Raw genomic sequence first — 23545 nt, 5'->3', positions numbered from 1 at the left:
GCTCTCTGTGGCCAAGAAGTGAATTAGGTGGATACATTTCTGGAGCGCTCATTTCTAAGCACAGAGAATACAAATAGTTTACACAATAGTAGAAAACTGATCCTGAACTGGTGAACCCCCAAGAAGGTATGTACGTAAAAAAAAAAAATGGCACTCACAGGTGCAACAGAGACTTCAGGCTTGTTGTTGGTCCTGGAAGCTATTTTCACATGCAGTAGTAACCTTAGATCCATGTACCAGAAGGAGATGTTACCAAAAGGAGAACAGCAAGCAGAGGGAAAGAAGGAAATTAATTCTCAGGAGAAGTCAACAAGGCCATAACGCATACCACAGTTTTGGCATGGGCAAATGGTGTCAGAAAGAAACGGTTAGTGAGGGAGATGCAGCAGCACTGAACTGTGGTCAGACTTTCATGGTCTTCATTGGCAGATGTGCAGCAATGATCTCCTGTGGCTGTTGGAGCACATGGCTCACAAAACCTAGGGATCTTTCAGAAGGCAGTTTAGAAAGGACCACTGTACAAGTTTGAAGAGCGCAACACGAATTCCATCAATTAAGCAGAGTTTGTAAAAACCCAAAACAGAAAACTTTAGAACCATGAGCCGGTTAGGATAAATTCCATACCAAAGGTTAACGGTGAAGGAAACGTGATGGAGATATATAAAAAACTGACAGGTCGAGGCAAGCGTCATTTTCTTCCCTGCAATGCCCTCCAGAATCCCATTTCAAACCCCTCAACGCTTCATTTCGTGGTCAACCCCTAGAGAAACTACAGGAAGAAGAAAAAAGGAATGGCAACTGTGGACAAAATATGACACTGAATTGAGCAAAAATGAGTGTAGAAAGAGAGGCGAGGTGGAGCATGGAGTGAATAAAAGGGCCTTCTCTCTTACTTACATTCCTGCTTGAAGGTGAAGTATTCCGTGAGGTGTCTGCACTCATGGTTCCCTCGCAACAGGAACAGCGTCTTTGGATGATTTATCTTTAAACTCCACAAGTATAAAACGCACTATGAAAGGAAAATTAAAAATAAAAGGTAATGACATCGTTCAATTACAGCAAGTAAATCTGCAACACAGTATAAATGAAAGAAAAATTGAAGTAGTCATATAGTTCCCTAAAATTAATCATTAAGCTTAGGCGTTACTCCCACTACAGCTTCAAAACCAGCAAACAAACGATGTTAAGGACACATCCTACTGTAGAAGTTAACTGAAAAGAAGGGTTTAAAGCCGCACGTGGAAAGTGACAAGGCAGACAACTCACTGTGGTACCAGTAGTTATGCCAAGTCTCTTTTTACCGCATAATTTGAACAGTTTTGCAAATGTACCCTCTTGTTTAAGATGTCTGGAGGCTAAACTTGCTTTCAAACTCGCAGCGTGCAGATGCAATTTATAGTGAAAACTTTGGGCAGCTAGCAAACCAACATTCCCAGAAAGCTAAGCCACACGCAAGGTACGATGGGACGTCTGCTCCACAGATGCCCCATAAGAACAGGCACGGATAATTTTGCACCAACACTACCGGTAACAGGAGTAACTGTAATTTCAGAACTACAGCTCATTTACAAGTGGGACTCAAAAACAGAGAACAAATGGGGAGATCTATTTTACAGTACCGGTTTCCAAGTGTTATTCCTAAATTCGCAGACATTTCAAACCTGTGTATTGGGGCTGCTTTTTGCAGCCAAAAAAGGGAGGACATCGTTAATACACCATCACCTATAATACTGATGCAGTCATTAATCCCTATAACGTGCTTCATCCGGATTACCAGTCCATGTATAACTGGGTCCGTAGAGGAGAATGGCGTATCAGCAAAAAATCTGTTAACATTCATACTTAAGGAGAAGCACGCAAGCTGTTCAAAGAATGGAAAATAGAAGACTTCCAGAATCTAAATCCAGTATCCTAACCTGCATTACTAGAACAAATAACTAAGAAGGGGAGAAACATTCAGCTGCAGGAACGTCTCACAAAATACAGCCTTCTCCACAACTATTAATTATAATTTCACCTAAGAGATGGTCAAGAAACAGACACCCTACAAGTGATAGATGAGGTAATGTATATTTAAGATGATGGGAGATGCATCCCCTCCTAGTCTGGCCTGCGGATTTCCCACTGTGGTCGTGAAATTGAACTTTGTGTTATTGACATATGGATCTGAAAGCCACCTTTTAAAATGGTGCCCCTACTCTCTTAAAGGCTGATCACACTAACTTCGGATGATCATTTCACTCTGATTACAGGCTTGGCATAGAAGTGTGGTGTTCCACAAAGACAGAACAAGTTATTTACCTATTTTACCATTTCTCTATTAAGGTCATCTTCATTAAACTCAAACACTGAATAAGCTCACCTTTTTTTGGGATCCCCAAATAATTTAAAAACCAAGAGTAAACAACAACTCATCAAATAAAACCCAATATAAAGAAACTGCCCGTTCTTGGAGGACAGGAGGATTAACTACTGAAATATTGATAAGATACTCAAAAAACTTTCCATATTTTATCCTTTGAAACAAATACTTAAACTAAAAAAATGATACAACTAAAAATGGGTCTAAAACACACAGCAGTGGTATTCCTATTAAACCCCTTGTTTTCTCACTCATTTAGAAGTATTTAATGAAAAACCAGAAGGATTTGCGGCTTTTCATTTTCAGTAATCAGAAAAAGCCGTAAAAACAAGATCATGCAATAACAGGTTTTCAGAGAATCAGAAAACAGACTGTTGATATTAATTTACGAGGCCATTCAAAAGAGCTCAGAGATTAATCTGGTCAAAGATAAAAACGGAGGCAAAATTAGACACACACCTTTAAGTGACAGCATTACCCATAAAGGTTAAAATATGTGATACCGATTATGTGCACACTATATATGGTGGTCGCCAGTAGGTAGTTATAGTTAAAACCTTGTCTCCATAGCAAAAGTGTTTTTTGTTTTGCTAATAAAATTGGCACTGTTTGACGAAACATCTCAAAATAGTCAAAACTAGTCTGCCACTCACTTCAGTTACTGTCTGGAAAGATTTGGGGAGATTCGTCAAACGGGGGCAGAGAGAAAGGGGAGGTGGGGCAGTCCCAAATTGCTTTTTCCCTCATGAAATTTCCCAAAGGGATTTTAGACATGACTAAAGCCCGAACTGCTGAAAGGAATTACACCAAAGTTGGCAGAAAGCTAGATCTTGGCCCAAAACATCTCGTTTTGTAATTTGGTGTAAATCTATCCAGTAGTTTTGGAGTTAAAGAAAAAAAGATTTATGTATGTCTTGAGAGGTGGAGAGTCCACAGATTTGACAAATCTCAAACTGAGATCTGGTGGGCTACCACCACTTCAACCAGGTTGCAGCAAGAACCCTGGAATCGGAGTAAATTAATGCATAGATCTGGGCAGCAAGGCGCATATGGCCCCACTCCCCAGGGCTAATTTCAGCCCATATGACCCCCATCCCTCGGGGCCTGGGTGTAGATGAAAAGGGGGAGAGGGCACCTACCTACCAGGCCAATTTCAGTCTCGGGGATCCCATACCCAGTACCTGGCTTTATCGGCCTGGGCAGGGTGGACTGCACAGCCCACTCCCCATTACCAATTTCAGACCTGGTGACCCCATCCTCCAGGGCCCGGCCAAAACAATTAACCGCCCTTTGGACCCCAGGGCCAGCTCCTGCTATGTCCTGGGGACATAGCGGTTTTAGGAAACCTGTGCTTGCTCTCGTTTGGCAGGAGAAATTCTAAGCTGCCGCCAAACAAGAGCAAAAATAAAATGTAACATAAGCTGTGGAGGACTGGGTGAACTAAGACAAGAAGGGAACTGGACCGAGTTAAGCTTGCTTGCTCTGATGTTTCCTTGAGGTTGTAGAGATATAGAAAATTTCTTATTACTGCTTATCACCCCTCGAATTGCATGTAACTCTGCACTCCCTAGAGGCACAATACAGCCTGTATATTTTGAAGACACTTATGCGGTTTAGAGATACGTGTAACACATGGATACCACCTTTTATGGGCCTTTATCCATTTATGGTATTGCAGATGTTTTTTTTGTTGTTTTTTTTTTTTAACCAAAAACGTCTCTGAGATATGGGTCAAAACTGAACATATTTCTACAAAAATAAAAATACTTCTGTTCCCCTTTTATGTTTGCATCATATTTAGAGAGTCTAGACGTGTTAAATGCTGATATGACCACGGTAAACAAACTGTACCCATCTGTGCATTGACGTCAAAACGTGTTGGCGGATATTGCATGAGAAGGGTGGAGTGGCCTTTCCCAGACCCCACGAAAACATGTAATGTGAGCTGTTGAGGAACAGGTGGACTAAGACAGGAAGGGGACTGGACAGAGTGAAATATTTCACTCCCGATTGTACTTTTGGGACTCCATAAAGTGTCTAATTAGCTAACCCCAAGAGTGCCTTAAGGGGTAGCTGCACCTGCTTTTTTGATTACTTGTATAATATGGTTCTGGATACAATTTGGAAGCAGAACGTGAAAGTGTATTTTCTTTTTTAAACAGATTGAGGACATAATGTAATTAATATATTTGTGTAGGTGATTATTTCCTTTAAAGGGATTTTCTAACACTATTGTTTCTTTGTTAATGCAAGCTGCAGAAAAAGGAGGTTGTTTAGTACAATATGATAAATGAAACGGTTTTGACAAGATGAAAATAATATATGATTGATGATCATACACAGGATTAATGTCCTACTTTGCGCATCTTTGAAATTAAGACTGATTGGTAGCTAGTGGGGGCCCTGGTGTTGGCACCATGGGTTCACTGTCATCAATATACACATTTGTGACGTACCTGAAATTTTCCTGTGGACTTCACAGATCTTGACAAGGATATGTATTAATACTTTATGGTAGTGGCATAAATGCTAACAAAAGATGTAAGTAACTTTTGCAGAAGATAATGATTAATTGGCGAGTTGTGACTTTTAAATAAAGTATAAATATGTGGATTTTGCTCTACTTTCAGCTAGACATGAAAACTGTGAAAGGTGAAAAGCGATGAATTGGTGTCCCCTGTCCCATGCCTTCCCTAATGCAAGATTGTTCAAATAAACCACTCATGATTTGTGAGCCTTTGTCAACACTTCCCCTACTCCATACATTTACCGTTGTTATCTAGTATCAGGGACAAGTACTCTAACATCACTGCGCCAACTTTGAAGTTATTTTCAAGGTTTCCTAACAACTTTAAACATTGTTGAAGGAGGGCAAAAAGAGTATAATACTGAAGTAGTCTTTTAGTTCAACTTCAAACTAACTCAAACCTCCTCTTCAATCAGACAGGGGTAATATTTGACCTGGCACAGGAGCTTGAACAACAGTGAGCATTCAATTAGAATCAAGGTTTACAGCAGACCCAAGGATGTCTCGGAGGAATGCAAAACAATCTGAGGGAGAAAGAAAGAGGTCCAGTTCCTGTACAAGGTCATATGGGAATCTGGAACTAAAGTATTTACATTTTCAAACTCTAACGAAGAGGCTGGATGTAATCCAATAAAAATTATAGCCAACACGAAATCTGTCTAGACACAATGAGGAAGGGTTTTTATGGATGTGAAGATTAAAAAGAGCAAAATAAGTATGTACAACACTGAAGACAATTGGCAACAGGGTGGGGTGGGGGGTTACAGTCACTAACAGAGCATTCGTTGTGCTCAGGGTGATCGCCGAGACTTCAAGCTTCTCAATATGTGACTGATAATTCCTCATTGTAGCATGGCGAGTACAGCACGGAATGAAAATAGCCTTTTAACTCACTCCAAGTAGAGCTATTAGTTTCAGTAACTTAACAGCTGATGTGTGTAGGTTTTCATCACCCAAAAATAGATGCCACTTCGCCCCGAAGTTCGGAGATGAATGATAACCTAATACGCCATGACACTGGTCTTGGATTTATTGGTCGCATAGCAATTTATTTTAATGTAGGACAGGGAGCACAGAGGATTTACTGAGATTCACAACGACAACTGAAAACAACTGAGCACATCCATCTTTCTTGCAAAACACCAAGTAGGGGCAGCACACAGCGAGGGCCTCAAGAAAAAGCCATAAACATGCAGTGGCTAGCAGAAGATATAATACAAGCAAGTCATGGCTTAAAGTGGATGGCTAACTGCAGCACTGTACAGTCAACATGATTAAGGCCCTCATTACGAGTTTGGTGGTCCTAGGACCGCCAGACTCTCTGTGGCGGTCGGACAGCCGCCAAAGTGGTGGTCCGACCGCCACATTATGACCATGGTGAAAGCACCACAGTCGGACCGCCAGCACCACCAGTTTCCCTCCACAGGAGGGGCAGGCGGTGTCAGCAATCCTAATCTGCCAGGGCAGCACTGCATGCAGCGCCGCCCTGGGGATTACGACTCTCCTCGCTGCCAGCTTTAACATGGCAGTTGCACCGTTATGTAAAAGCTGGTGGAGATGGGGTGCAGGGGGCCCCATGGGGGACTGCTTAGCAGACAGTGAAAAGCGCGACCGGTGTTGTTGCACCCTACGCACTGCAAAATTGCTGCCGGCACGATTATGAGCCCGCGTCAATGTTGTGGGCTGTTTCCCACTGGGCCAGTGGGTGGAAACTCTGCTTCTCTGCCCACTGAGCCAGCGGGAAACTCATAATGGGGGCCGCGGAAAGGTCACCGCACATGCGGTGAGCTGACCGCGGGAGTTTGGCAGGCACCCTTTTCCGCCCGCCAAACTCAAAATCAGGGCCTAAGTGTGCATAGAACGAATGAAGCACAACTCACAGCTGTGCTCCCAAAGTAGGTGCAGTGCAAGGCTCACACTGAGCACTCTGTGCAGGATGTGGCTCAGAACGGACACTATGTATAAATAAGCCTTTTCTCAATGGGACTTAAGTACATACTGTGTATATTAACAACACCTGTAGTTATACAGAGAAGGCTAATAGAGTTAATAAAGTAAAGAACAGGCCCTGGATTAAATCTTGTTAAGTTCAAAACAATACGCAGTAAGGACAGTACAGAAAGAGCCTGAATCACAGAAGGGAAACACAAGTGTTCATGGCTGTCACAGTGGACACCATAAAAACAGGAGAAAGCACTCACAACAAAATAGGACAGGATGCTCACAGCAGACAAAATGGCCACAATCAACCCAGGAAAGGCAGTTACCAAATTAAGGCAGGATGGTCGCGTAAGGCACAATTAAGGGAGGGCACAGTAATACCCTTTATGTTGTTCCTGCAGTCAGTGTAGATTGATATTCACAAGCACAATTTCTAGATCAGATGCCAAAAAAGTGTCTTAAGTCTTTTTTAAACTCATTAATAGGCAAAAAGTATTTTGAAAAACGAAAGGCTAGTCAGCACAACGGTTAATCAACATAAACAAGATGCATTAATCAACAAACAAGATGCAGACAGCCTCCATATGGGCAATCTTTTTGTAGGTTTACGCTTTGGGAAACAAAATCTCTCGTCACAAATCAATAATTTGTAACCCTAGCTCTTCATTAAAGAAATTTCATTCAAGTCCTACACACCTAAATAGGCCCACCCATGGGTGGGATCCCGAAACACTATGTCTTAAATGTATTATTTGTAAACTGTCCATTTTTAAATGCAGATAAACAGTGCAGCACATGTAAGGATACAATTCTGTTGTTTCCTTAATAAATTAGTTAATTCTATGTTACAAATCCATTAAAATATACAAAAAGACCAGGCTTAAAATGAATTTTGCTGTCCTAATGTAAAAAGGAAAAACATAATGAGGGAAATCAGGCCTCAGAGCACCACTGTGGAGGTGAAATTTTACATCGCCCCTTTAAAGACATCTTGTACTGGTGGATAATTCAGTACTTCTTGATGGCGAGTAATAATTCCTTCTTTGTATTTTTTTTTACCATATCAAAGCAATCTCCTAGGAGAGGAATGGGTTGTTCAGGACTCTAATAAGAAGTCACACCAGCTAGGGTTACAAGTAGAGCAGCAAGCCAAAACTCTCAATAAAGCAAAGGAAAGACTACAGGATAATATTATTATTATTATTATTATTATTAATAATAATAATAATAATAATAATGAAGCTAACCAAATAAATTCCTCAAAGCTACTTAACCCACTTTGGAATCGGCTATGAAGTCAGTCTCTAAACAGTAATGACTGGTGAATGAACGCATGACCTTTAAGTGCCAGATTTGCAAATGGTTGAGGTAAACTTTCTCAAGCCGCTATACCTATGAGAGTAGGACATGGGCCTTCCAGGGAAATGACAGTTTACTTTTGATAACCCGAGCTTCTGCACAAAACTATCATTCTAGAAATGGGTTTACAAGTAGGCATTCAAGTCCCAACAGTACCACATATCACAAAGTTACCTGATGTTTTGCCTAAATAAACAGAGAAGGCTGTCTTGGCATCTAAAGTATGCAATGACCTTTCTGCAAGAAATCTCAGATTTAAAAAAGTAAGGAAATCGTCTTGCTCGACATGAAAATCCAACATAAAACTTAGAAACGAAAAAAAGAAGGATCAGTTCTCATAACCAATCTACTGGAGTGGAAAACCATTTAAGATTCTTTGAAGGACAAATTTCTATAACATTATAAAGTGATGTGATGGCAACTGGGAAAAGCTGCTTTCCATGGCCTATGTTACAGAGAAGCTTTAATTATGGGATTGAACTTCGTTTTTATTGGGCCACAATAAGCTTGAAAGGAGTAAGATGCTTATCTATTTGGTAGAAACACATTTCTAATACCTACTTATACATCTCATCATGGGGAATATGAAAAGAGATATATCAGAATGACTTTTTGTAAAAAGGCTGCTTACAGAATTGTTGTGACGTGTACCTTGATAGATGAGAACTAAAGGCCTGATTTAACTTCACACTAAATGCAAAACTTCTCTCATTTCAAAGCATAAGACAGTTTGATTGAAAGACACCTCACCTTGTTTAGAAGGTTCTTACTTTTTTGGAAGTTTTAAGTGGCCACTTTTAAAGAATTCAGGAGTCATGCTGCCACGCTCAGTGATTATATGATTTCGTAATTACGGTCCTTCAGCCCAGATTAAAGATTTGGTTTGCATGGCAACCTCTAGTGTGGAAACCTGCAAGTGTGAAAGATGTCTGTGAAACACTACGGTCTCGGCCATTCTGGAGAAGAAAGATCAGTCTGGCTTTGGAGCATTAGTTTGATGAGTGATGATGGAATCAAATTGTACAAAAAACGCAAATTTCATGAGAAAATGTACAAAAGAGGATTAAAAATGATCAGTGGTTCAATGAATATGGATGAAAGGTTCGGCTCTTCTTGATATCCGATGAGGCAGAAGATTTGTTTTTTGTAGTTACCCCATCACTGAAGACATCTTGAAGAATGACATCACCTACTGCCCACTTATGATTTTGCTTTAAAATCCTGCCACGGTCATCTGACAGGACATTTTCTAAATCTAGATAGTGAAGAGCTTTGATTGCAAGATTTATTTTCAATCACTTACCTGAGGCTTTTGCTTTAAGGAAGAGAACGCTCAACCTCATACCCTCCTCCTGTTGAGTTAATACTGTGTGGTGGTGCTATATGCCTGAAGGATACCAGGCTTTGACTAAACTGAACAGTATAAACATTTTGAAGGCCAGATGGGATGCTCAGAGGAAAAGCAAACTGATAAAGTACTCAGTTTCCTACTGGACCTCGCACCATTAGTGTGCCTTGATGTAAACTCCAATATGTCACTGCTGCATCTGAGCCAACTATTTGCTTTAGCAGGTCACAAAAAAAGACTTGGAAAATGAACCACAACCCCACCCTGGCAGAGACGAATACTTACTGCTTGAGAAACTGCCATGCTGTCTTTCCTGCACAGTTCTTACCCTGGTCTCAAAAATTGGCATTATGAAAATGCACGGCCAAGTCAGTAACCAAGCACAACTAAGTCTGCCAGATGAATTGAAACTATCTTGTTGGATACTAACAGCTCTGAGAACTTTAAAGAAGTCCTTCAAGCTCTCCCTGGAAATATTTTCTTAGAACCTCTACATAGATTCCTAGAGAGAAAGACCCATCATAGCACCCAAGACTCATGGCACTGCTGACTATCTTCTAGAGTGATCGCAGCTGAGCCATGTACTTTTCCCACCACATCCATACACTTGATTCAGAAGTTTTGTGCCTTCTCCTAACTGCCGACACAATGAAGGAAATCAGGGTGTGAATAACGTCTCAGGAAGGCAGGACACTCATCCTGGGGTCAGTATTTTTGGAGACATATTTAGATGCGGCTGTTGTGGAGAATATCTCCACTGTGGATTATAGGAAACCCTGAAACGAAGGTATGAGCATTAGGCTTGTAATGTTTCAAACAGGAGTGATGATATAGCATGACAAGACTAAAAGGGAATATTAAGCATTTAGAACCTCTAGCCAAAATATCCTGAAATATGGGAATAGTTTGTGAATTTTTGTCTATTTTAAGTGTGCCCCTCCTTTTTAGTGATTGTACCTGGGAACGAAACGCTTTGTCTCCAATACAAGTCTCGTTTTTCGAGGGCAAGGAAATATTTTTTTGGTGGCATGATATCCTATGTAGATAGTGCTTTGTGCTACAGATCTCTTTGGTGGAGAGAAAAGTCAATGTTCCGGACAGCTAAAGAGTGCAAAGGCTAGTAAGCAGAGTGTGAATGAAGGTGTGCAGAGTAACTGTGGATCTGGCAGAGGGGTCAAATATTACTAAAAGAAACAAACTTGTTTTCCAAAATGTTTTAGAACAGCATCTAAACAATTCCCATAAAGAGTTTAAGCAGTCATGTACCTGCTATGCCTTCTCATCGGGTGATTTGTTTTGGCTGAAATTAAAAATATTTAGGGCAACATTAGGATTCCAATCCAGGCATGGTAGTGCCCCGCAGGGCTGAACCTCTCCAACCTCATCACACATCAGCCTTCAAGCTGCCAGGCTGTGGGGTGAATGGGAGGGACATTCTTAATCTTTCTTCCACAGCCAGGCGATAAAAACACATTAGGTGCCAGGGAGGGTTTGCTCATGGAACAAGGCAGGTCTCTCTTTGACATCGCTGACAATCTAATCTTAATTTGGGCTCCCTTTGGTAGCAGAGTAAGGGGACTTCCCCAACGTTCACCACACATAGGGAGCACTAACCCTCCAACTGCAAGGGATGATTTATTTTCTATATATTAAAATTATGAAAAAGTGTCTTTCTACCCTCATGTTGACAATTAATGGTAGCAAAATGTGCTGAGATGCAGGCAAACAAAGCCAGTCTAGATTGCCTCAGATTTCTAATTGTCAGAAACTGCTGGGATTGACAAATTTCCCTGGGTGCCAACTAACCCCGTGGCCATTTACTAGTACCTTAGTCAGCCAGTATCCCCAAACAACACCGTTTTGAAAGCATTGTTTCTAAACTGAAGCATTTTGGGGGCTTTCCTGTCAGGTCCATGGGATCACCCATACACAGGGGACACCATTCGTATCAGAAGAGTGGGACCACTGGATGGTAAAGATTTTGCCTTTCACTATAAATTCAGGACTTCTTTCACATAAAGTTGAGGAACCTATGTTTTAATCCAAAGTTTAAAATGTAAGGTTTGCTGGGGATTTTGGGTAAAAAAACCTGATAGGATGCAAACAAGCCACACAGCCCTTCGTATCTAGTTTTTATATATCGCTGGGTTATAAATTCTTGTATGTTTCCATGGGTGAAAACAACCCGAAGTCTAAATACTGCAGCCAATCAGTATCACAAAATCTCTTATGAAACCATCATTACTTTCTTCCTAATGGTCTTAATTCGGAGCCTTCCCATCTCGTGCCATGGGCCCATGGAAATTGTCAGTTTTATTTGAAAAAAAATTTCCCCTTCTTATTGGAAGTGCTTGTTCACAAAAGTCACTTAAAAATAACTCTTCAAATCGCCTGGCATTATAGGTAATCGAAATTCAAACCGGGGCAAAATATCTTATTTCTAAACTCATATTCTTAGGCACACTTTAAAAAGGCATAGCTGTCTTTCAGACAGAATATTTGCTCATTGCATTTTTCTTTATCAAGAGATGCACGGTCTGTAGACAATGAAAATAAATGACAAGAAACGGCTCTGTGTTGGCTTTGATTCTCACGGTTTTCCTTTAACAAACTAACAACATTATTTATCACGGAAATTATGTGGCAAATATAATGGTATGCTACTTCCATGGATCGGCCGCCAATGTAAACTGTTACAGATGAAAACACCGCCAAAATTTTCTCCCCACCCCAACCCCACTTAGTTTAAAAAAATATATATATATTTTAAAGATTGGTTTCCTTGGGACAACAAAAATGACCTGCTGCTTAAGTAATTCTGTCTAGGGTACAGAAATATACGCTTCAGAAAAGTATAGCTTTCTAGATTCATCCATAGACTTCAAACTTACTCTTCCTACAAACATCAAGCGGATAGGAACGGCAAAAACAGGAAATATTGACTGCAACTTACAAAAGTGCAAAAACAGCGGGAAAACGTTTTTTTAACTTCTCTGCATGATTCTGAAAGTTGGGAAGAGGATGACTGTACAGCAAACTTCGTTGATGCCATTTTTTTTTCCCAAGAACAAAACGGTTTCTTGCACAGCACTTTATTCAATTTTATTTCTAAACCTTCAATGTTTTGGCTTCTTTTACATGCATTTTCAGAGTAATTCTGTAGACCTTATAACGTTCACAGCACCCCAGCACGTGGGAAGACTATTATATTAATTTGGCCTGGGTATTATTTGTCAAGGTAAAATTTGAACACATATCCACAAACCGCCCTCAAAATCATAAAACGTCTTGGGGCTCCAGAGGAAAAAGACTTCACAAAGAAGTTCTGCAGCATCTATTTGTGATATTTATGTATCGAAATATTGTATGCTAGCTAACTGGCCATTGATCGCAGGTAAATACTCGGTACTGGTGGCCTGCAGCAATGCCAAACACGAGAAGGGCATTGTGCCCTTGAAAGATGCAAACCAGCAGGAGAGTCAGGGATCTCAGTAATGCTGTGCCCAACCGGTTCAATGTTTTGAATACAGAAGGTTTGGCTTGTCAACTGCACTTGATAAAAACAATTCCATTGCGTCAAGGAAAACATATCCTGTTGCGAGAAAAAGTAAACTTGTGATGAAGAAAAGTAGTTACTGGCAGGACAACACCTACAGAATGTAAGGAGAAAGTTGTCCCATCAACATCCGAAACTAGCAGTCGAAACTTCACACAGATGCAAAAGCATTGGTTTCATGTGCGCAGATGGCTTAACCCCTTAACTTCAGTTACAACAAAGAAAATCTGAGGCGTCCTCTATAGTTCTCATTGTGAATGGAAGATGCTCGATGAACTTATAATTCAGAACATGTAATCCAGATAAAGTTGAAACTGCAGCCTTTTTCCTTTTGAGTTACCACAAGGTACAGCTACGCACAAATGATCTTTGTTTTCTCACATTGGAATGGTCTTGGAATTCATAAACATCGAATTATCTTTTCTAAATGCAGGATACCAGAACACATTTGATAGACATTTGTTATTTTTGAAAATTAAATCATAAGGGAAGTCATAAGAAAGCATACTTATAAATCTTCACCCAAAATAGAAAAAAGGATTAGTAAAGCCAATAGGGTCTCACATTTGGCACCTACTGGCCTTCTCAATGTGTTTTAGTGATACAGTACACCCTGCATACTCAAAACATTTTCTCAGATACCATAAAGTACAGTCTGTGGTGTTGCGAGGGCTCCATTGATGCCAACAGGGTGGGTGTCAGGGAAGAGGTTGGTAAAGTTGGCATAGGTGGGGCGATGCATGTACATGGTGTGGACTGTGAGTCGTGAAGTTCTTTTGGGGTTTCATTCAAAACCACCTTCTGACTTATGCCCCTTGTCAGTAGAAAAGACACAGATTTGATAATACTGTGTTATGCTATATCTTAGTCAGTATCCATCTGCTGCACTCTAAGGTAAGCCTTCTCGGATTGCAATTCCTATCTTTAGTGAGTCACATGTGCAAACCAAGTAACTTCATTATTGGATTAAAACACCATCTTAGAACTTACATACTCTTTATTTCTTTAACCTCTTATCGGTAAACATTACGAATACTTAGAAACAGGCTCAGTTAAGGTAGCAAGTGCTATAAACACTTAGACAAATGCCACCGCTCGTCGAGACATAAGTGATGCTGGTAAAAAAAAAAAAAAAAAAAGCGTATTGGGGGGCGTGGCCATGTAGGCCAACATGGTGGCTGCGTTTCACGAAGGCTCAGCGGCCAGCCTACAAACCGACGGACACCTGCCTCACAGCGCGGCCCCCGATGGACTCCGGGGCCGCTGAAATGCTTGTGGTGGCCAGGGAATGCTCGGACCAGACCATTTTGCGCCAGGAGGCTGCTGAACCAGCGCTACGTGCCTATCCGTGGTGCCTGCCTGACCTCAAGATGGCGGGCACAGCCTGAGGCAGGTCCGGACGCGTGGTGATTCTTGGAGCTGGAGGGCCCCAAGGGGTGCATGCTGGGCGCAAACAGGGCCAGTGTGCCATATTACAAAGAATGGGCTTTCCCCAGGGTGACCACAAGCTCTTGCTGCCCATGTGGAAGTGCATTCAAGTGAACTACGGAGTGGCTGCTTCAAAGCAGCTACGTGTTTCACAATGCAGGAGGCATGCAACCAGCATTTTGAATGAGGAGAGAAAAACCCTTTGCCTGTGGGTGCAGTAAGTGACATGTTTGCCTCCAAGCCTGCATCTATAATACGTGCAGGTGCAAAGTGATCTCCTTATTTGCACGGGCCACGCTCTCATGCAAATCAGCGCATGCCCTCATGTGATAGCTTGGGCACAAGATGTGCGCCAGCGCTATCAGTATTACAGAAGAGGACACACAAGCATCTGCGCCCCCTTCTGTAATACCATTGTGCCCCAGGGGTGCACATGCTCTTTGTGCCGTCGGGGCACAATGTATAATATGGCCCCAGGTAGAGCAAATGCAATTTACAGTATGAAGCTTTCTTCAAGACTAGCACAGAAAAAGGATTGCTGGGAAGAAGTTTATCAAAAAGGGCTCATGACCGAATGACATTTCGCAATCTGCATGTGGCAGATGTGCTGGAACAATTTTTAGAGTGCAATGTTACATCAGTAACGTCAAAGAGACTATAAAAAAAATCCATGTGTCAGACAAGGAATAAGCATGACCAAAAGTATTTAGCAGCAGAGTAGTAAAGGTGTATTATGTAGCTGGTGGTACATTTTGGAGCATACTGTTACAAATAGATGATTAAAGCGTGGTTTCATAGGGCGCTGTCATTTATAACTTTCCACTGAAAGTACCACAACATTTGCGCATAAATTGTTAGCGATAAAACAATGCAGCACACAGAGGATAATGTGTGAAAATCATGTTCCAACAAAGTTTAATTGTGTATCACCAAATGCATTGATTTGTTCTGTTTCTATTAAAATCTTTTTTTCCACCAAACTTAAAAATGAAAAGAAATGTGCCTAATTTCGGATTTCCTAACTGCTAATATTTTCTTCAGACATATTTGTACAGTTAATTTACAGGTATTTAAATGTTGCTGTGTGCAAGAAAAAACACCCGGCAGCCTTTCCTGTTAAGCTACCTGTACCCAGCAAGATTGTCGCAAAGATAACCTTACAAAATCCTCTCATTTTGCTTTCAGAGAAATGAAAGTAAACCCCAAGCCCCCTTTAAAAAGAATGAACAGCAATTTGTCGTAAGATAAAGCCTGTCATTTGACATCTGATTTAGAAGTACTGCAAGTGTGCCAAGATAAAAATAACATTTAGAGGACTCTTCATGCTCATTCACCTTCTGAACTCAAGCATGGTCACAGCCATACACTAAATAACTCGTAGTGTCAGAGATAGGTATAAACAGGTATGTAGCATACCTTTTCAAAGAAATACAGTACACGAACTAGCTTACAAGGGAGACAGCTGAAAATACAAGCAGTCTCAAAGTGTGCCTCACGATAAAAAAAATATAAAAATAAAAGAATTCCTGGAAAGCAAGAACAAAATGAAGGAGGCTGTATAAGAGGTTGTGAACAGGCTACAGAAAAGACCAAGACATGCTGGACAGCATAAAATAAATAAAGCCAGCGAAAAGAAAACAAGTAAGTGTGAGCTTTTACACAGAGAGACAGTGGCAGGCAATGGGTGCAACGCTTTCTAAGGTAAGATTTCAGCATGTCCCCAATATGTCTTTGTAACCAGACAGCTGTGTTGTCTGGTAGAATTAGACCTAAAAAAAAAAAAAAATGGTGCAAGAGGGCATCACCCTAGGCAGCAGGTTTTTTTTAAAACCAGTTCCAATAAGAAATCCAAGAGCTCCATGGTCCAGTCAGGTAGTTTATTTTGGTGGTATGTTCTGAGTAATTAAGCAGTTGTCAGCATAATTCTTATTTTATGGAGAAGGACATATTTTGTTTATGAATTTAGAAGAGGACATCAATGATGGAAAAGTCAGTCACATTCGCCTCTATTGTGTGATCTTCTTTGATGTTCATAAACATGACAATAGAGTAGTAGGTGCTCACCTCGAGCCCTAAGGTGAAAAAAAGAAGAGTACGATGGAAAAAGAGTGATAATCCAGCTACTGAAACTAGTTTGATGTAAATACTGGCCCACCAAATGTGTGAGCTAAAGGTAGTTCAATAGCTATTGTAAAGGTGTGCATTGATCTCCCACTGTCTGTACTGCAAATCCCATTGATGGTGGGTAGAATGGTGTCTGGCTTTACAGAAAGGGGATTAAGAAGTAGTGACATTCTTAAATGGCTACAGAACCTATTTCAGGGAAGTCAAATCAGTAAGGATAGACCCACACTTACAAATAAATCTTTAGGCTTGCAAATATCTTTAGTGTTATAAAGTTCAAATTTGAACTCTATAGTATAACATGAGACTTGCTTGGGTAAAATCATTCATAAAAAATGAAAGAAACGAACATTCATGATTAATCTGAAGGTTCAAGAAGACTTTTTGGAGAAAAGAAGGGTGAATTCTTAAGGATACCCAAGAGTGATAGAGCACGAGTGAGACAAGTAAGCACACAGTGGTGGCTTTAACTCGACCATTCTAGAAGAAACTGTCCTGAATGCTAAACAAGCACTGGCAAAGCAGAGCGACATCACTACCTGTGCCTATTCCGACAATCCTGAAGGTTGCCCATTTCCTCTACATCTAATCATTTTTCCTTTTCGTGGTAAGCAGGGTTCTGATCTCAGTTTAGATTTAACAAGTAAACAGGGTTCTGATGTTGCTGCTACTGCAGTTGCTTTTGTCTGACAGCAGTAGGTTCATAGAGCATCCTAAGAAACGTCTCTGAAGCTTCAAACTAAAATATGAGGAAATGTGTTTTTGCTGTGCATTTGGACCCAGAAGTGAGCCACAGAAAGAAGGAACACCCTCTTGCTATGCATTAACATTAGCAAATAGCTGAGAGCTGCACAGTATCCTTTAAAGAGATGATCTAGCTAGTATGCTCTTCATCCGGTCTGGGCAACAACTAGGTTTTAAATGTCTTGTGCACCACAGTTACTTCTGAAGAATCTACAAGGGGATTCTCCCTGATAAAAAAAAAAGGTCTGGAAGAAAAGATGTAAACTTAGTCTGCCTTTTTTCTTAACTGTTTTATGAAAAGAGAACCATAGAAAAGCCTCCATGACGTGCTAAAAAAATAAAAATAAAAAAAAAGCAGAGTACCACAAGGAAAGATAGGAATTGCAGAAAGCTTTGGCATAAATATCTGAAATTTCAAGTGTGTCTTAGTGCATAACAGATGTTGATATAAAGATTCCTCACTGCCGTATCAGTGGGCTGCAAAATACCATAATGGAATTCACTGGAGAAAATCTGGATTTATTTCTTTGCAGACAAGAAATAAATACACTGACATAATGGCTTCAAGCAACAGGATTAAAAACAAAAGTCTATCCAACCCTCAGTGTTATGATGGGTCCCCTCATCTAGGGTGGCAGGCCCACAGCAACACAGCATATTCCACAGATAACCTGCAACCTCCACAAGGATGTCCTTTTTTAAAGCTGTGAAGCTTCAATGCAAGGATATTGAAGAGGAGAAATTGCCACAGATGTACTTTGCAGTTACAGTAAATAAAAAATGTTAATCTTCTTGAGGAGGCAGTGGCTGGTACTCTGGTCCTTTCTTGAGAGCTTAACAGTCCTTAACCTAACCGTGTCCTTTTTATCTCACTGTACCACACTACAAAGCTGTGATCTGGACATCGAATCGAAACCAGACATTAACCACAAATGGGGTCCTTATAGACAAGAGCATTTCAACATTGACATTTGGTGAAGATTGTGCCAAGGTTGAAGCCCTCGATGTCCAACAGGTCACTGATGAATCTAGATATCAATTGTGGCAATGTTAAATAAATGAATGCTGAATAAGTGTGAGAATGACAGAATTGTTGCTGCCTCTTTTTTAGAGACTTCTAGTGGTGTCATAGCAGGTCGTACTAAGTTTAAAGGTAGAGAGATCACTTTTGCTACACATTTTCAGATAAGACAGATGGTTCTTTTCTTTCTCCAAGAAGATCAAACTGAACCCTCATGCAAACTGTCTTTCTAACGGCTACACGGCCTCTTGTCGCATGTGCTGCAATCCTCAATGGTGAAAGACTCTGGAAGCAAACCACAAAATCTGTATATTCGTCCTTCCAATTCATCTTACCAACACAGGAATAAAGGTTATCAAAAAGAGCATTTAAATGAGTGAAAAGGCAGCAGAGTAGAAACTTCCCAATAAAACAAGAAAACTAAACATACTACTTCAAGGAAAAAAAGTATGGTATCTGCCACACCATCAGGTCAAGAAAAGGCAAAAAGCTCTAGAAAAAAACCTTAAAATTAAGCCTAAAAAACGCATTTGTATGCTCATGGATACTAGCACTACAAAATGGAAAAGTATGGTCTGACTGGTACACCTGTGTATTGTGGGCATTGGAGCATTTGACAATGCAGCAGTATCAAAATTCTCCTTTATCTGGATGTTTACGTGCACACAATATCAACAACTGGCCCGTAAAGACGACAAATCAGGCAAATTTCTTGCATGGCTGTTAAAACTGGACAAACCACACATGCACATTAGCATTGCATCAATAAAGTGGTCCTGACCTCTTGGCTAGAGACCAGATTAATGAGGCCTGTTCTGAATACTTGAAGATTGAGTTTGCCCAGACTCATTTCGTCCATCAGGACCTGCTGAAACAATACCCAGTGGCAACAAACCAGTCGAAGCTGTTAGCTGTGCAGTGGTAGTCCCTCGAGAAACTGCTTGAATTAGAAGACCTGGAGGAGCCTCACAGCAAGACACCAGAAGCGGACAGGCTACCGGCTGCATTGTATCCAGCATTGCCATCCTTGGTCCTAGAACGGCTGCTTGAAGTCTTCCTGGAATTTCGGGAATGGGGTGTTCTTCGATTGCCATGGGAGAAGCTGTGAAGTTCTCTCATCCCTAAAGAGGGCAATAATTCAAAGGAGCTAGCTTCTTCCAGGCTCTTATCGATGTTAAATACAACCTCAAACTATTGTGTAGGGTTCTGGCATCCAAACTGTTTAAGGTTGTTGATACATTAGTGGACCTAGATGGGTTTTGTACCTGGAAGAAGCACAGTGTATAATATCCATTTCTAAAATCATGTCATGCACGTGCTGGAAGCCTCAGAGGCGGGGAGTGTGCACTGGCAGCGTTCAATCTCAAACATTAATTTGACATGGTTACTGGCAGTACATCTGGGGAGTCTTGCAGAAATGGGCTTTTGCACCTATTTTACTAGGTTGGTGCAACTATTTTATATTAACTCACTGGCCAGAATGCATACAGGAGGGATCTCGGATGTGTGGAAGGTGGGCAGAGGCACTATATTGGGGGGATGCCTCCTGTCCCCAGTGCTCATCAAGCAGTGGAACCACTGGCCTGCAGTCTGAGGGTAGGGCTTGGACTGTTGAGTTGTATGCTGGCAAATATGTCCTGTGCGTTAACCATGTACACAGAAGACACGCTGGTATATCTGAGTGATCCAGAGCACTTTGTATCCCTCTGTTGGAAGAACTGCAACATTTTGCTGAGATGTCAAGCCTACGCACTAATCAACTGAAGTCTAAGTGGTTTCCAATGAGCGAACTAAAGTGCATGGATGTGACTCTCCCACAGGGGTTGGATTACAATGAGCGGTGGATACATTCCAGTATTCAGGGATTTGGGTGGCGAGCTGCCAGGCGGTGCAAGATGGCCTGAACGTGAGAAAATTATCAGAAGGCTTGCCCCACTCAAATGAGTTCTGAGTTAAGACCTGGCTATTCGATTGAACGGGCCACCACTAAGCAGCCAGCAGGTCCACCTCCTTGTGACCCTAAAGGGTGATTTGCCATGCTTTACAAATCTCCTGGTGGAATGGGTTCAGGCCCCCCCAACCACTTTCTATAATGGACGCAAGACCCTGGCTAAAACGGAGCTCCTGCTACGCTGTCTGTACATGTTGTAGAACATGATCTGACCGGTCGCAAATGCTGCATTTGCTCAGGTGGACAAATTGTTGTGCGTGCTGGCATGGGCTGAGAAATTAAGCAGAGTAAAACTGGATATTTTGAAGCTTTCATGGGCCGAGGGAGGACTGGGACTGCCAGACCTATTTCTACACCACAGAGCAAGCAAAAGATTGAAGGAGTGCGGACTACCCAGATGAACTGAGTGCATCTGACTGGAGACGGGCTTGTGAGTAAGTCAAGACAGGTGTCCGCTAATGCTGGATTCAAACTGATGCAATTTCATTACCTGCACAAACCTTTAGACAACTGACAAACTGGCTATAGTTTATCTGGCTTGGGCAATATTGTGCAGCAGGTGTAACCTTCCCTCTGACGACTTTTTGCATATGACCTGGACTTGCCCACATGTGGCAGAATTGCCTCCTTAAAGCTGTGCCTTTTGGGTGAGATCCCTCGCCACAGACATCTCAGAAAGAAAACATGGACGACAGCACTTGCTATAGTGTTGGCTAGGAGGAAGATTGTGATACACTGGATAGCATTCAAAGCCCTAGATGAAGAGGCTCAGAAGGCAGACTTACTGGAGAGGCTAATAGCAGATGAGCCACACATAAAACACACTAGAAGAAAGAACTTGAGGAGGAAGACTTAAAAACCGGAGGTGAAAATCTTGCAGAAATGATGGACGCCCCCTCCCACATGCCGCCGACCCACAGCCCCCCCCTATCCCCCACCCCCCCCCCCCCCACCCAGGCCACTTTGAGCAGAGCTAAGGCAACACGGGACCTCTGTGGATGGATTGGTAGATCAAACAACAGACTTGGGTTGGAGGTAATGAATGTTAACTGCACACTGTATTGTGCCATCCAAATTAATACTGCACAGAAAGTATCCTGGTTTTATAAGCTGCACATATGCCTTTTAATAAGAGTATTGTATATACGTTTGAAATTTGAATAATAACATTCAAAAAAGCTTTTATCAACAGTGATACCTATTTGTAGCTTTTTCTATATTGTTTTCCTTTTGGGTGGAATATTGAAGTGGACGGGTGCACTAAATGTATTTTACAGTTAATTATAGTTAGCTCGAAGTTATAAGAATCACACAAAATGTTTCCATGTTCTAAATGTGTATTTTTCTTTATTACATCATTTAAAAAAAACTAACATTTTTCTCTGAAAACGCATTCCAACGATGTTGCCAATAACAAACACAAATATCCTTAATTGCATGGATTTCAAAGATGATACCATGGTGCTACACTCAAGTTCTGGAAGAAAAAAAACCGGCACTCATGTCGTCAAGGACAGTAGAGCCACAATTAATGTAGTATTCGCATCATATTCTTGTTAAAGTTCTCCGATGAACCCCAGTTTCAAGGTTATTTGCATTAGAAAATAATTACATAACTACACCTTGTTTAACTGAAGCAGGACACAGCGACTGACGATGAATGAATCTGTTAAGGGGCAGGCAGCCATTCCCCTTCAACTCTGTATGTAACGACTAAGCGCAATGCGGGAGTTTATACTGAGAGGAACCCAGACCATCCCCGCTGAAAGACTCTGGAAATGCGTTCCAAAGCATGGTGGAATGAAAGTGTGATTCCTTACACGTCTGTCATAAACAGCTGCAGCTGGGACACTCAGCCGTGGCCTTGATATCTAAGCTTTCCAATGTCAACCAACAACTCTAAGTATAACTTCCATATATCTGTTTGTGGAGGTGGCTGAACCGGACCAGTCAAGACAGAGATACTACACGACAGGAAATAATGTAGTAACAGTTAAGCTAATTTCCATGGCTACAGGGCCACATTAGAAGCCCAAGGCTACACAGAATCGCACACACCACCGCACAAAAACAAACATTCTGGTATTCACAAAAGATACTTTTAATTGAAGGCCATTGTATTATAGGGTGATTTTAAAACAGACAGGTGGAAAAGACCAGAAAGGGGGTGGTGTTTATTTATTTAAAAAAATAAAGAAGAAGACGGGCACGACAGACAATACAGAAAGTATGGTGAATAACCAAAAATAGAAAGAGAATTAAAGCCTGAGGAGAAAACAATGTAACAAGCATTTGCAATGCAACAGGTCTCGCATTTGCTTGAGTTAGTGCTATTAGCGCTGTAAATGAATAACTGGACTTTTCCTGTCACATAAATTGGTCACCTCTGATGCATAATTTGGTCCTCTCTGCCACATAATTCCAGTGGCCCTGCATATAACTAAAGAACTTCCATTTACCTTCTTCTGCTATCTGCAGCAAAAATTGAAAACATTGCCTTATTTATTATATATTTTTATACTATTATTTTGGGATATCACCAACCTAGTGTGGGGTCCCAGAGATGACCTAGACAGAAAGAGCACATTGTGCGGGGTTATGGGCAAAAAATCATTTGTAAAAGGAACCCGAGGGCACCACTATAAAAATAACATTTGTAAGAAACATGGTCATGTAACTATATAGTCAGCCCCTAGAGAGCATAACTACACGAAAACAGAAATCAGAACATAATCCAGTGTAACCATATATTTAGCCTCTAGAAGGCGTAGTGCATTACTCATTTTCAGGCCTAGCAGGCCTACTAGAATAATATAACAAACAAGGCCCTTAAAAACACAAACTTCTACACAATGCAAAACATACGTTTCAGCCGTGAGAAAGCTTAAAAAGACATTAAATGGAGGGAGAGGTTACTATGTTGGGGGTCCCCCCAACCTAGTGTGGGGACCCGAGATGACAGACAGAAAGCGCACCATGCTGAGCGATTTGGTGGTGGTCCCATTGTTGTAAACCAACACAGGCTGAGTTATGAGCAAAAATGTTTTTAAAGAAGAAATGCCCTGCAAAGCATTATGGGGCAAGTTTCAAGAGTGCCATGAATATTATAGTATTTGAGGAATTCTGTGTTTTTTTGTGTGTTAAATGCTCCAGTTTGTATATGTATCAACTGCTAAACTTCTTA

At 41.2% G+C, this 23545-nt stretch overlaps 1 protein-coding gene across 1 annotated transcript in view; it reads right to left on the bottom strand.

Moving 5' to 3' along the window:
- Window positions 1-23545, bottom strand: part of PPP3CC (protein phosphatase 3 catalytic subunit gamma) — a 548773-nt gene that overhangs the window by 281402 nt on the left and 243826 nt on the right. Inside the window, exon 4 of the mRNA XM_069214030.1 lies at window positions 898-1009. Coding sequence (XP_069070131.1) covers window positions 898-1009 — 112 coding nt within the window. The remainder of the gene's footprint in view (window positions 1-897; window positions 1010-23545) is intronic.

This window comes from Pleurodeles waltl, chromosome 11 (genome assembly GCF_031143425.1).
Source record: "Pleurodeles waltl isolate 20211129_DDA chromosome 11, aPleWal1.hap1.20221129, whole genome shotgun sequence".
Taxonomy (NCBI): Eukaryota; Metazoa; Chordata; class Amphibia; order Caudata; family Salamandridae; genus Pleurodeles; species Pleurodeles waltl.
The sequence above is the reverse complement of the archived record's forward strand: the minus strand, read 5'-3'. Positions and strand labels throughout refer to the sequence as shown.